Genomic DNA, 14,803 nt, shown 5'->3' with positions numbered 1-14,803 from the left:
TACTAAAATAAACCTCACATAGTTCTTTCAGTCGTGACTCTTAATCAGTTTCATTGCTCCTCTCGAAAGTTTTTCCAGTGTTAGCCTACTGCTGTCTGCTACCGAGACATAAACATTTGGATAGCAATATAGATGGAGTCATTTTGAAATTACCAGTGTGGGAATTATTTTTTTTTCTCATTGGATGGTATAGTATTTTTGAATAAGCTCATAAAATTCAAACCCCAAATTCCCTTCAAACTTTTAGCAAAAGACCATTTTCACAACGGTGAGAGCATCACCCCATGCTCTCAACTTCATAGCACTGAGCTCTTACTGTCTCTGTTCCAGCCTCCTCAGAAAAGCCTAACCATACTGGGCACTATTCTTGGACACTGGACAATGTTTTGGAATTTAATTATGATAACTGGCCCTTATCAAGAAGATATTATATTATATGCCAATCACAGCGCTAAATGCTTTTAAGACTTTATCTCATTTCATCTTCATAATCCTTTCCTAAAAAAGATACTGTCATACGCCTTTTAGAGAATGAAATATAGGAAACTACATCTCAGAGAGTTTAAGTAACCTGCCCAAGGTCCTAAGACACATAGGTTGTAAATTGTGCAGCTAGACTTTAACCCAGATCTGTCTGATCAAAACCCCTGTCCTCCCAGGTGTGGTAGTATCGATTTTTTTAGTTGGAACACCCAGGGTAAGAATTTGTGGGTTCAAAATTGTATTTCTCTCGCTCTCTCTGAGGTCTCTTTTCTTCTACGCAGACTTCAGTGGCAGGCACGCTTTCTCCCATGGTGACAAAAATGTACACAAGACCCACGTTTACATCCTCCCATACGAGCGACCGCACGTTTGCTGGTTTTGAGTAGGCATGGAGTTTCAGTGCATGTCCTTGAGCTAACCTTATTGGCCTGAGTCAGGTCCCATGCTCATTCCTCAACCAATCCCTGAGATCCCCGGAAGGCAGATCCCCGACCCCAGGACCCAGGTCCGCTTCACCTCAACCTCTGGAAACCAACGTCAGAGGCAAGCGTTTATGCAGAGAAATACAGGACTTGCCCCAAAAATCCGTATGACCACGTGGGCTGTGATGTAGGAGAGCCTCCTCCTCTGGGAACTGAACCGTGGGGGCTGGGAGACAAGCCAAGGGAATGGTGACTGAGTCCTCCTATGGAATACATAGTACCACAGGAAGGTATCATTTATTTTTTCCTTAACTGTCTTTCCTTGAAGATAGGCTTGAAAATGTGTGCAATATATTTTATCTTTTCAAGTTAGTCTTGAATTTTCCACCTTTCTTACTCCTCCGGTGAATTTCATTTGGCTTTTACTTTTGCTTCCCCAGCACTGTGATCTCTGCAAATTATTTATCATGGTCTTTTCAACATGGCGGCCTCCATGGACTTTCTTAATCCTGGATCTGTTGGCATCCTGACACAGGTTGTCAAACTCTGCTGTCATTTCTCTCTCTCTCTCTACTCTCTTTCTTCGTCTGTGTTTTTTGTTTGTTTTACCTTTTTAAAAATTTGTTTGTTTTTATGATCGCTTAAAGCCCCCATTTGTTCTAAGGTTTGGAAGTACAGTCTAGTGCTTTAAGAGTACAGGTCTGGAATTACACTGAAATACGTTCAAATTCCACTCGGCTACTTCCAGAGTCTGTGACCTTGGACAAGTCAATTAATCTCCCTGGGCCTTTGTTCTCTCGTGTGAAAATACCTAGCAAGCTAACAAGCTTGCTGTGAGGATTAAGTGAGGTCATATATGTAAAGCACCTGGCCTATCTTAAGCACTCAATAAGTAATCAAGATTGAAATTAATAATTCATCAAGGAGCTTTTATGTCCACTTTTCAAGAGAGGAATATGCTCAGCACTTAAGGAAATAATATTAGCTCTTCATTTAAGAAGCTTGTCCAGTTTTCCATAGCATTCCCAACTTGATGAGCTCTGGTTAAAAGTAGAGATACGATGTGTAAAATACCTAGCATAAAAAAATGTTCTGTAAATGCCAGTTCTTGGTTTTATTGTGTATTTAACTGTGGCTGGCGTGTCCACTGAGGTGAGCATGTTCATATGAAGGTGGAATGACAGTCTGTGACCCAGTTCAATCAGAACAATACATCGAGTGATAGCAAAGTTATCTTTTTGGTTGTTTTTTGTTTTTCTGTTTTTGGTTTTAACCCAGTGTATACTTGAGGCCATTTGGATAACACAGTATTATCTACATGACACATAACTGTTCCCTTGATTTTTCCTCTGAACCAGACAGGATCGCTGGCAAGATTTTCAGAGGCCTGGCTCATGCTGAAACAGAGACGAATACAGCGGTGGCCTCTATTTTCAGGGTTCTGGTTTAAAACATCATAAAAATACTTAAATTGATGATGGATATCCAGGTGGGCAGTCAAATTGAGAGATACTATTTACACTTTACCCGCAAGGTCTGTAAGGTAGGAAAGCTGCATTTAGCTCAGCCTTATTGGATCCTAATGCCTTTTCCCATCTGTTCGAAGTGTGGAGATTAGGGCCTTCCCCCTACCATTCCTGGTGCAGTTGTGACCCTAGACCACATAACTGTATTAATATATATTACTATTATATTCCTATTGTCCATAATTGTTATAGGAAAAACAGAATCACTTTTAATTTCAAACTATACAAGTGAATTGCTTTATTTGTTTTTAAATCATAGAATAATATTCTTACTTTACATTACTGAGTGAACTAGCCTCATTATCCCTATTTTTTTCTTTTTCGATCATTTCCAGTTTCTGTTTCCTTCTCTATATAAATAATTTTAAAAGAATTTTTAATGATTTGCTGAGGATTAAGCCACTTTTCTTATAGCCTAAGGCACTGTTCTATATATTTTCCAATTAGAAATTTCCCGGTATTCACACTTATTCAGTAGCTATTTTAGTATATTATTCCTATTTGCTTCATTTTCGAAGTTTGCATATTTGCTATCCAAGATAAAGCATGGAGAATAATTTTGAGTTTTAAAACAGTAACCTTCCAATTTGTTATTTTTAAAGTAGACATAAATATATTTTTACTCACATGAAACTGTTCACAATGTTAAGTAGAAATGAGTTACAAGATCATATATTATATGTATATATTTACATGACACACACATATATTCATACAAACACATGTACACACACACATAGATAAAGTCTGAAAATGTGAAGAGGGTAGTAAATTTTTTTTTGGAGCCGGGGCACTTATCTGTATTTTCTAGTTTCCAAACATTACTGCTGAATACATGTTTTCAATGAATTGGGAGCGTGCATTGAGTCGTGATGAGGGATGGCCTTCTCTGTGTGTCTCCGAACCGTCCCTCTCCACCAAATGCTCAAGCCAGCAATCTGCCAGTCCTTCTCAGCTCCTCCCTCTTCCTCACTCTTGTTTCAGCCCATCCCAAGTCTTGCTGATGCCATGGCTATTTCTCACATCTGTCCGCTTCTCCAAATCTTCACCGTCCTCTCGGGTCCCCTAGTCCAAGCTAGCATTCTCTTTCCCGGACTTCCATGCTCTCCACCCTGTAAATCTGATTGAGCGTGTCAGTGGCCCATTTCAAACTCTGCAGTGGTGGCCATTTTTGATGCACTATGGACGAGGCTGCTGAGCCTATGTTAGGAGGCTCAGACCCGGCTGGCAAGTTTCCTCTGGACTCACATCTTCTCACTCACTGTGCCCCAGCCCTGTTGGCATTTGTCTAGCAAGCTCTTCTTGGCCTGCATGCATTTGTCGGAGCAGGTTACTCTCTCAGCCTGGCCTGTTAGGCTGTCAACTCCTTTCCTGTGACACACGTGCTTTTGACCAGGCTAAATCCTGTTGATCCTATGCGCCTCCAACTAAATGTCATTTAAGAAAGGTCTTTTTTTGGCTCTCAGTCTCATTTAGACCACACTTTCTGTTCTCTCTCTTTAAAACTTGCAGGTTTTTTTGCAGTTTTTGTTACACTTTTTTTTTTTTAAAGATTTTATTTATTTATTTGACAGAGAGAGAGAGACAGCGAGAGCAGGAACACAAGCAGAGGGAGTTTGGAGAGGGAGAAGCAGGCTTCCCGCGGAGCAAGGAGCCCGATGCGGGGCTCGATCCCAGGACCCCGGGATCATGACCTGAGCCGAAGGCAGACGCTTAACGATTGAGCCACCCAGGCGTCCCAACACTTTTAATTGCATATTTATTTGTGGGATTAATTATTTAACACCCCCCCGCCCCCATCTCCCCACTCATATTGAAAGAGGATAGAGACTGTGGCTTGTTCATCTCTACATTTCCAGTGCCTCTCACCATGTTTGACATGTATGATGAGTGAATAAAAAAATGAAGGAACACTAGTCCTTGTGCACAATTTTATACTAATGCATGTAGATCCATCCCATTCTCTTGAATTGCTGCCAAGTGTTCCTCCAGCTGGGCTTGTCTTGCTTTTTCATCCAATCCGACGTTCTCTGCCTTTTAACTGGTGTGTGTAGATCATTTATTTTTATAGTTAATATGATTGTTGATACGCTTAGGTTCCTCTTTTTCTATCCATTTACTTTTTTTTTTAAAGATTTTATTTATTTGACAGAGAGAGACACAGCGAGAGAGGGAACACAAGCAGGGGGAGTGGGGGAGGGAGAAGCAGGCCTCCCGCTGAGCAGAGAACCCAATGTGGGGCTCTATCCCAGGACCCTGAGATCATGACCCGAGCCGAAGGCAGACACTCAGCGACTGAGCCACCCAGGGGCCCCTTCCATCCATTTACTTTTAACCTATTTGTGTCTTTGTGTTTAAGCATGTTACTTAGAAGCAGCGCATAACTTTTTTTTAACCAATCTGAAAATCTTTGCATCATGTGGGGTGTTTAGACCATTTACATTTGTTGTGATTATTGGCCTCGTTAGATTTAAGTCTGTCAACTTGCTGTTTGTGTTCGTTTTGCCGCATATATTCTTTGTTCCTCTCCTCCTATCTTCTTTGGATTAGTTGCATATTTTTTATGCTTCCAGTTTTTATGATTCCATTATTTCTTTTGTTGGCTTATTAGCTGCAACTCTCAGTTTTCTTATTTTAGTGGTTGCTTTAGGGTTTAAAGTATGCACCTTTGATATAACACAGTATCTCTTGAGGTGATATTTTGCCGCTTCCATAGTATAAAAACCTTACAATAGTATACTATTTCTCCCCTCCCTTCCTTTACACTGCTGTTGCCATATACTTTACTTATAATACCTCTATTATAAAGTTCACAATATACTGTTACAATTTATATGCAACCAGTCATCTATCTTTAAAAGAGATTTAAATAATAAGAAAAATATCATACATGTAACCACATAGCTGCCATGTCTGAGTGCTGTTCTTTCCTTTGCATGGATCCATATTTCTATCTGATGTTCTTTTCCTTCCATCTGGAATGCTTCCTTTACATTTCTTGTAATGAGAGTCTACCAGTGGTCAACTTTTGTACATTAGAAAAGATAGGTATTTTGCCTTTATTTTTGAGAGATATTTTCATTGAGTATAGAATTCTAGAATGACAGGTTTTTGGGGGTTTTTTTGTTTTTTTGTTTTTTTCCTTTCAGCATTTTAAAGATGTTACCGTACTTAGTCTTCTTGCTCACGTTACTTCCAACAAGGAACTCTGTATTTTTTCTGGGTCTGCTTTTAAGACTTTCTCTTTATCACTGTTTGTTGTTGTGGTTTTTTTTTTTTCATATACATGTATAATTTTGATTACAACCAAATGCCTTGGCATAATTTTCTTTCTCTTTCTTGTGCTTGGTGTTTGCTGAGCTTCTGGGAATCTGTAGGCTTATAGGGTTTATCGAATTTGAGAATTTTTCAGTTATTGTTTCTCCAAATTTCTTCTGTTCACTTCCTGTTTTTTCCTTCAGGGACTCCAGTTACCTCTGTATCTGTGTTGATCACTGAAAGTAATCCCATATCTCACTGATGACGTATTTATATATTTATTCTCTTTCTCTGTGCTTCATTTTGTTCAGTTTCTTTTACTGTATCTTTAAGTCCATTTACCTTCTCTTTGGCAATGTGAATCTGCCATTCATCCCATCCAATGTATTTCTCATCTCCGACATAGTTGTTTCATCTCTAGAAGTTTGACTTGGGTCTCCTTTTTATATCTTCTCTGTTTCCATTTAATTTCTTGACCATATGTAATTCAGTTATAATAGCTGTTTTCATGTCCTTGTCTATCCTAATACCTGTGTCAGTTCTGAGTCAGTTTCAGTTGACTGATTTTTTTCCCCCTCATTATTTTCCTGCTTCTTGGCATGTTAGAAATCTTTGATTGTATGACAGACATTGTGAATTTTACCTTCTTGAGTGCTGGGTATTTTTGCATTCCTATAATATTCTTCAGCTTTGTGATGGAATAGTTAAGCTATTTGGAAACAGTTTGAGCCTCTCTGGTCTTTTAAGGCTTCAAATGAGAGCAAAACCATGTTTAGTTTAGTGCTAAATTATTCCCCACAACTGAGGCAAGACCTTTCTGAATACATTACCTAATAAATTCTGTGGTTTTTTCAATCTGGCTAGTGGGACTATACACTACTCTTGTCATCGTGTGAGCTCTGGATACTGTTTCTGTAATTTGGTGGTCCTTTAGAAGGGCAGTTTCCCCCCATGGGACATTTGGTGATGTCTGAAGATATCTTTTATTGTCATGACTGGGAGCGCTACTGGTACCTACTGGATAGAGACCTAAGAGTGCTGCTAAACATCCTACTGTAGGATAGCCCCCAACAAAAAGGAATTTTTCCATATAAAATGTCAGTAATGTTGACGTTGAGAAACTCTGTTATAATCCTTCCAAATTGCTTGTTCTCTGGCCCATTGTAGTCTCACACACAGGTCCTGATCAGTACTCTGCTGAATTCTCAAGAAGGATCCTCTGTAATCTTCCAGAGTTCTTCTCCATGCAGCTTTCTTACTTACTATTGTTATCAAATGTCATGTTTAAAGAAAGAAACTTGCCTTGGGGCGCCTGGGTAGCTCAGTTGGTTAAGCGTCCGACTCTTGATTTCGGGTCAGGTCATGATCTCGGGGTTGTAAAGCTCAAGCCCTGTGTTGGTGCTCAGCAGGGAGTCTGCTTGAGGATTCTCTCTGCCCCTTCTCCTACTTGTACTCACTCTCTCTTTCTCTCTCTTTCTCTGTCTCTCTTTCAAATAAATAAATCTTAAAAGAGAGAGAGAGAGAAAGAAACTTGCCTTGGTTTAACTTTCTCAACCACTAATTAATTATTCATTATATTTATTTTTTTCTGTATCTGTAGCTTCTCAATAAGCATCACTTTCATTACTCCTAGTAGACTCCTCTTTCCCCATATTTCTTCTCACAATTTTGTTTGTGTTTTAACTTTGTGCTTCAAACAGGATATCTTAATTCACTTGTATTCTTCTATTTAAAACTGTAAGCTTGGGGCACCTGGGTGGCTCAGTTGGTTAAGTGACTGCCTTCAGCTCATGATCCTAGAGTCCTGGTCAGGCTCCCCGCTCAGTGGGGAGTCTGCTTCTCCTTCTGATCCTCCCCCCCAACCCTGTGCTCTCTCTCTCTCTCTCTCGCTCACTCACTCTGTCTCTCAAATAAATAAATAAAATCTTTAAAAATAAATAAAACTGTAAGCTCAAATTTTAGTTGTGCTTGAATTTAGCTTACAAAAAATTCATCATAATATAATTTTATTTTTGCACTTAATTGTTTTAATTCTTGGATTTGTAAATTTGTCTCAGGAAACAAGATTTCCTCTAAAATGAACAATAGCAATTGATTTCTTCTTCTGCTCAATTGGCATTCATCTGGCTATTCAATAAAGGAAACACTTAGAGATTCTTATGGTGTGGCAAAGTTGTACTTACTGCTTGATTAACATAACTGGTAATAAATCATAAATACTAACTTATTAGGGAAAATATGAATTGTGAATAACAAAAGGTAAAATTTTCTTGATATTGTGTACAAATAGCTTAATTTAGATCTATAATCTAAAACATGTTTGTGTAAATTAGTGTTTTTCTGAAGTCCGCTTATTCTTTTGAGTGAGCTTTTTCAAACTATTATAAATGTAGTAGGACAATCTGTGCAGAAGATATTCAAAGTGACATTCAGGAATTTGTAATTCTTACAGAAAATAACTAACAGTGGGAGCATGAGTGAATTTGACCAACAGGTTACTTAATCCTTTGGGCTTGAATATTTGTTTTTATTTCAGTTGCTAGATAGACACATAAGCTCATTGAACTTTTTGAAGTACAGATGATTCTAGGGATGTTTGTTATAAGCCTGATACATTGTAATCATTGGCTGAAGGGTTTTAAAGATATACTAAGTCCAATTAAAATCAGATTACATGCTAAAAATATAATTAAAAAATGTTTCTTTTGAATTAGGAACATGTTATGAAACAATATAAGACTGTTGCTAAGTTCTGTGGCCAAGTTTCAAAGCAGGTTTAACTAATATATCTGAAATAGATGATATGATTACCCTAAATCTGGTGTCCTGCCTCTTCATTTAGTCAATCAAATACTTTGCAGAAAAAATTGAGGAAAAAATTAATAACCCAATAATGGAATTTGCTTTAACACCAGCTATGTTTTCCAGAGGTGTGCTGTGGTTAATAACTGAGTTTGACCCGTTTGATATTGTTATATACATGCTGTAGCAAGTTGAATCAGAACTTTTTAGTCAACTTTATTTCTAATAGTTTTTCCTTATTTTTTCAAATGCCTTGCCCACCGTTGCAGCTAAGATCCTGTTCATTAAATGCTTTATGTGGAATATGTGCACAGTGATGCTTTTCCTGTGTAGGACTGTGCAATCACCATCAAAGTGCTTCAACAATTTAGCCCTACTTAAGCAGCTGCATTTCTTAACCTTCAAATCCTTAGCTGTGAGTGCAGAAGATAATGCAGAAAACTGCCTTTTGAAGTCATATTGAACTCATTGACTTCCATCAGAAGCATTACAGTGGTTGCAAACATTACAGTGTAGATTAAATCCTTGAAGAGTTTGAACTATGTACAAAAATGGAGAGACAGATGCAAAAGACTTTTTATTGTTTGGAATTGCTAAGATCAAAATGTCTTTGTCTTTGATGGTATATTTGAATACTATATCTCGATTTATCATGGCACTTCAAAATTGCTTCACAAATAAAGAAAAGTCATATATTTGGTGCTAGAGATATTCTATAAAGCTCAAGAATACCTAAAATTGTCTTTTTATTCCTCATTTATTAACATTTTATTGTTATTGATTTATAAACATTGGTTTATAGAGATGCATAGGGATGCATCTTTACTACTGATGATATATATTTGTATTACCACGTTAAAGAGCTTATTATCTAATTTGCAAGATCGTCATATTGTATCATGGGTTGTATCATAGAGAACACATTTTGCATTCTGAGATCCAATTAAAGACAGAATGGAAATATGAATGATCATTTTTTTCTGTCAGAGCCAGACAGTAAATAGTTGAAACTTTGCAGGCCGTCAGGTCTCTACATTGGTTTCCTAGGACTGTGGTAACAAACTACCACAAACTCAGTGGCTGAAAACAACAGAAGTTTATTTTTTCAGTTCTGGAGGCAAGAAGTATGAAAATGAAGGTATGGGCAGTGCCATGCTTTCTCTGAAGTTCTTGGGAAGAATCTGCTCCATGCCTTTCTCCTAGCTTCTGCCATTGGCTCGCAACCCTGGGTGTTCCTTGGCTTTTAACTGCATCACTCAACCCCCATCTCTGTCCTCACATGGTCTACTCTCCTGTTTGTCTGTACATCTCTGTATCCAAATCTCCTTCTCCCATCTCTTAGAAAGACAGCAGTCATTAGATTTAGGACCCACCCTAATCCAATATAACCTCATCTTAACTTGATTGCCACTACGAAGACCATAAGGTCTCATTCACAGACAGGTATTAAGGGTTAAAACTTCAATGTATTTTTTTGGGAAACACAATTCAGTTCACTACAGTCTCTGTTGCAACCATTCAACTCTGTCTTTGTAGCATGAACACGGCCAAGGACAACATGTAAATAAATACCTGTGCTGTGTCCCAATAAAGCTTTATTTACAGAAACAGGTGATGGGTCAGATTTGGCTGATGTACTGGAGTTTACCAGTGCCTGGTCTAACTAGCTGAAGCAAAATTGCAGTGGAGAAAAAAACAAAACAAAACAAAGAAACAATTTCCTCTTGCTTCAGTCAGTCCATTTTTAAAGCATAAAAATGCATACATACGTGTATATATAGCAGCACTTATTTTAAAATAGATGTCAACTCAAGGTAAGAACTGGAACTTTTGTAATAATTTCAAATCCCAAAGTTCCGTTACTAAAAATGCATGAATTATGATATTTATCTGGCCAGTTGAAAGCTTTTTGATGATCATTTAGTTATGAGAGTTAATACAGCCTTTTTTCCAAAGAGATTGAGATCACTATGGAAACAAGATTTTTCTTGAACTCAGACATACACATTCACTCTATTAGAAAGAATGTACCTGATTCCGCTCCACAAAAGGTAGGCTCCATGAGGGCAGGGACATTGTTTTATTTAATGGTATGTCTTCAGTATGTGGAAGAGAGCCGAATACATAATAGTCATTCAATAAATATTGACCTAAAGTAACCTTTGTTTTCCCTGGAATAAAGAGAATGAATTGGTGTGTTATTTTAAACATGTCATATAAAAATATGTCCCATTAACAGTATCTTGAAATTATTTATTATCTGAAACTCAAAGGAGAGCTACAATAAGAGAAATTCAATTTCTATTAAGAGCTTTTGGAAGAATTTGTAAAGAGAATAATGGGGTAATGAATCAGAAGGGGTCAGTGAAAAAATGTAATTTTTTCTTATTTAATCAGATTCATGGAAAATCAGAAAACGGTAGGGAAGTCAAGATGTGTTTCAACAGCCCAGGTAAATAATAGCAACTACTTTTAACAGCCCATCTCAGTTCGGTACCAGGGAAATGTGGAAGCCCATGTGAAATAACCCTTCATGGGCAGTAGGGATAGGAGAAGATACAATTTGGTTCAAGAGATAGCAAGAGGAGCCATCCAGATTTTCCAAGCATGGGCTCTGGAACTCTGTGATCATTCCAGCTCAGAATTTCACCACTCTCCTTAGAGCTGTATGGAAGGCAGAAGTTAGAAAGTGAAAGGTAGAGGAGTCATAATGTTGCTCAGACAGAACAGAGGGTTGTTGACAGCATAGATGTAAACTGAGCCGATGTGAGAGAGTCAGCACCACAGTGCCATGTTGAAAGCACTTTAAAGAGAGGTGTGATGTGTATAATGATAGCCAAAGATCAAGAGAGAGGGAGAGATTCCTTGGGAAAGGGATTCTCCATGGGAGAAAATATCTAAGAAGTCACAGCCCTAAGGATGTGGAACCAAGAGAAGATCTGGGGCCACCAGAAATCATTTGTTTCAAGTTGATTATGGAATCACTCCAATAAAAAGTGAATTTAGGAAAGAAGGAGTGGAGTGGGAGCAAACACAGAAGGCCTTTGGGGACCTTCAGATTTAAGAGAAAGATCAAATGAGAAAGAGTAAAGACAACAGAGGATCATTTAAAATGCAGATTAGGCGTGCCTGGGGGCTCTGTCAGAGGAGAGTGACTCTTGATCTCAGGGCCTTGAGTTCCAGCCTCACATCGGGTGTAGAGATTACTTAAATAAATAAATAAACTTTTAAAAAACTTAAAAAGTGAAATGCTGATTAGCCCTGGGCAGCCATCCCTACTTAGGCCCAGTCACTTTTACCCCTGTCCATTGAGCAAAATCAGGAAAAAACAGTTGCTAAGCAAAGAAACATAATTCGCCTTGCGCCTTCTAACTTAATTTTGCTACTGGCAGTTGCAAAAACTACACCATCAAATTAGCCACTTGAATTGCCTTAAAATAAGAATAAGAATAGCACTTTTTTTTTTAAGATTTTATGTATTTATTTGAGAGAGAGAGCACACACACCCGCACGCAGGGAGGCAGGGAGTAGGGGGAGGCAGAGAAGCAGACTCTCCGCTGAGCAGGGAGCCCCATGCGGGACTCGATCCCACGACCCTGGGATCATGACCTGAGGCCAAGGCCGACACTTAACTGACTGAGCTACCCAGGCACTCCTGGGATAGCACAGATTAAATTCATTTTCTAGAGAGGAAAATGCACTTTTAGGAGAGGAGTAGGAGAGAAGGATCTGCTTTTTCCATGGTTGAAGACCTTTAGGTCCTTAAAACATGAAATTGTGCCAACAGAAGAAAAAGTCTTTGCAAAAACTAATAAAATGTTCAATGTATCTGACAAAATTTCACTTCCAAGAAGCTCCCAATTTGCTCCTGCCCTTAAAAAAAAAAAATCAAAAGATGGGGCGCCTGGGTGGCTCAGTTGTTGAGCGTCTGCCTTCGGCTCAGGTCACGATCCCGGGGTCCTGGGATCGAGCCCCGCATCGGGCTCCCTGCTCCGCGGGAAGCCTGCTGCTTGTGTTCCCTCTCTCGCTGTGTCTCTCTCTGTCAAATAAATAAATAAATAAAATCTTAAAAAAAATCAAAAGAAATAAAATAGTATAATTTTTGTAAGAAAAAGAAAGGGAATTTATTTGTGAATGGAGAAAATGCTGTGAGAGAAAATTGTCCCATTGTGGAAAATTTAACAAACATACTGAGGCCAACTTTGAGCTGGCTTCTGTAGTGAAATTTGATCTTGGCTTAATTTTTTTTATTAATGTGAAAAATCAGTTATAATACTAATACCTTAAACAAGCATCCATAACTCTCAGTAACAGAAAGTACGCCTCACTTCCTGGTAATACTGGATATTTTACAGTGATTTCACAAATTTTCATTTTTTTGTTGTTGAAAGCGAGTTTTCTAGATAGGCGATAATATTACTTTCCACCGTTTTCCAGATTGAGAAGGATGTAAGGCAGTCTGTTTTTAGATGAATGTTATGCTGACATTATGCAAACCTTTTATCTTCACAGAGAGGCCAATGAGAGTTGAACCCTGAGTGTAATTTGTGCCAAGCAGGACTGATGTGCGCCCAGAAGGAATGAAGTATGGATGTGAAAGAACGTAGGCCTTACTGCTCGCTGACCAAGAGCAGACGAGAGAAAGAACGGCGGTATACAAATTCCTCAGCGGACAATGAAGAGTGTAGGGTACCTACACAGAAGTCTTACAGTTCCAGTGAAACCTTGAAAGCTTTTGATCATGATTCCTCACGGCTGCTTTACGGAAACAGAGTAAAGGATTTGGTTCACAGAGAGGCAGACGAATACACCAGACAAGGTAGGTCATGGTTCTCATAAAACATGGCGCGCTCCAATGGTGCCAACTTGTAGGTGTCACTTTTTCTCCCCCCTCCAAGTTTGATGCCTATCACTCTGATTCAGATTTTTGAGGTATGAGATGGTCACATCGTATTCCAGAGTAAAGGTAGAAAGCCACCTACAGGCCCACTGACTCCAGGTAAGGGGACTGACACGTGTAGAGAATCACTGTACACAGTTTGTGTGTGAGCTTTGCGATTCTGCACATGGCCACTGTGTGTGCATAAACTGGACACCCACGTCTCTTGGGCTCCCTCACTGTCTCATGAAGGTGCTCACAGGCATTGTTTCTACAGTTAGAACTGATGCGAGGGAAAAGGAACAGTGGTAAGAAAAGCCCTGTTACCCTCATTAGAAAGTAAGAATCCTTATTCGAATAATCTCATGATCCACGCAACCTCTCTGTAAAGACAAGAACCTGCTATGGGAGGGTTCAGTTTTCTCTCTGGCAGGCAATCTAGAACGTTACAGTTACACCTAAAACATCCTTGCTTCTCATAATATAATCCATGACGATTTGGTCATTCGCATGTATTTGTTGAACATTTTTATGCTCTGTTTGCTGCCTGCATATTCTACCCGCGGCATAATGACTTCTATAACTACTTCACAATCTTAAACCTACCAATTTCCACGCTTTCAGACAATAGCTTATTTTAAACTTGGCATCTGTAGTTCTATTTTGTTTCTTCTAATACATTTTTGAGATGGGGGCAAGATTACGCCTAATAAAAATGAAATCCTCTTACATTTGTATTGCTTAGTCAATTTGCATAGAACTTAGCATCCCTTAGCTAATTTAATCATGAAATGAGGAAAAACAAATTGAACTTCAAATGTAAAGAATATCTTCATTCTTTTCCAATCACCTTACAAACAGTGTGACTAACAGTTTGATATTGAGCAGGAACAAATTTAAGAAAAAGTAATAAAGCAATAAATCATTCAAAAGTTTGGAAATTTGCCATGGTTCTTTTCTTCTCTACCTTGTGGAAAGAGCCATCCTAACTAGATTGAAACAGTGTTCACTCACCCAAACCAGTTTACCTCAAAGAAGACTCATTTGATTTGCTAAAGAGAGATTTTTTTTTCCCCTAAAGCATGTCTTACGAATATTATAAGTATCATAGTTTATGAAAGGGGACAAAGTAGCTTAACATTTTTTAATCCAGTTTTTAAGGGAAGATCTAAAACATATGTTTGAGATAACTTCTCTGGGTCAGTCAAGGGACTTTAAGTCATTGTACAATGTCTTATAATTTCCAACCCAGTTATTTTCTTTCATATTGTCTACACAGCTGACATAGATTATCAGGGCACATTTTTTCACCAATTTAAAAAATCGTAGGTACTGTGAAATGCATGCAATCTGAACTCAGTGTGAAGCCTTGCTTTTTGTAACAAAAACAACTGCTTAGTGCCCTCTTGGAAAAAAAGAAATACATTGTGGAA

The 14,803-nt window shown here is 38.4% G+C and overlaps 1 protein-coding gene across 1 annotated transcript in view; it reads left to right on the top strand.

The window, feature by feature from the left end:
• TENM3 (teneurin transmembrane protein 3) overlaps positions 1-14,803 on the top strand; it is a 1,257,915-nt gene that overhangs the window by 794,737 nt on the left and 448,375 nt on the right. The window contains exon 5 of the mRNA XM_027598498.2: positions 13,004-13,310. Coding sequence (XP_027454299.1) covers positions 13,079-13,310 — 232 coding nt within the window. The 5' untranslated portion in view covers positions 13,004-13,078. The remainder of the gene's footprint in view (positions 1-13,003; positions 13,311-14,803) is intronic.

This window comes from Zalophus californianus, chromosome 2 (genome assembly GCF_009762305.2).
Source record: "Zalophus californianus isolate mZalCal1 chromosome 2, mZalCal1.pri.v2, whole genome shotgun sequence".
NCBI lineage: Eukaryota > Metazoa > Chordata > Mammalia > Carnivora > Otariidae > Zalophus > Zalophus californianus.
The sequence above is the reverse complement of the archived record's forward strand: the minus strand, read 5'-3'. Positions and strand labels throughout refer to the sequence as shown.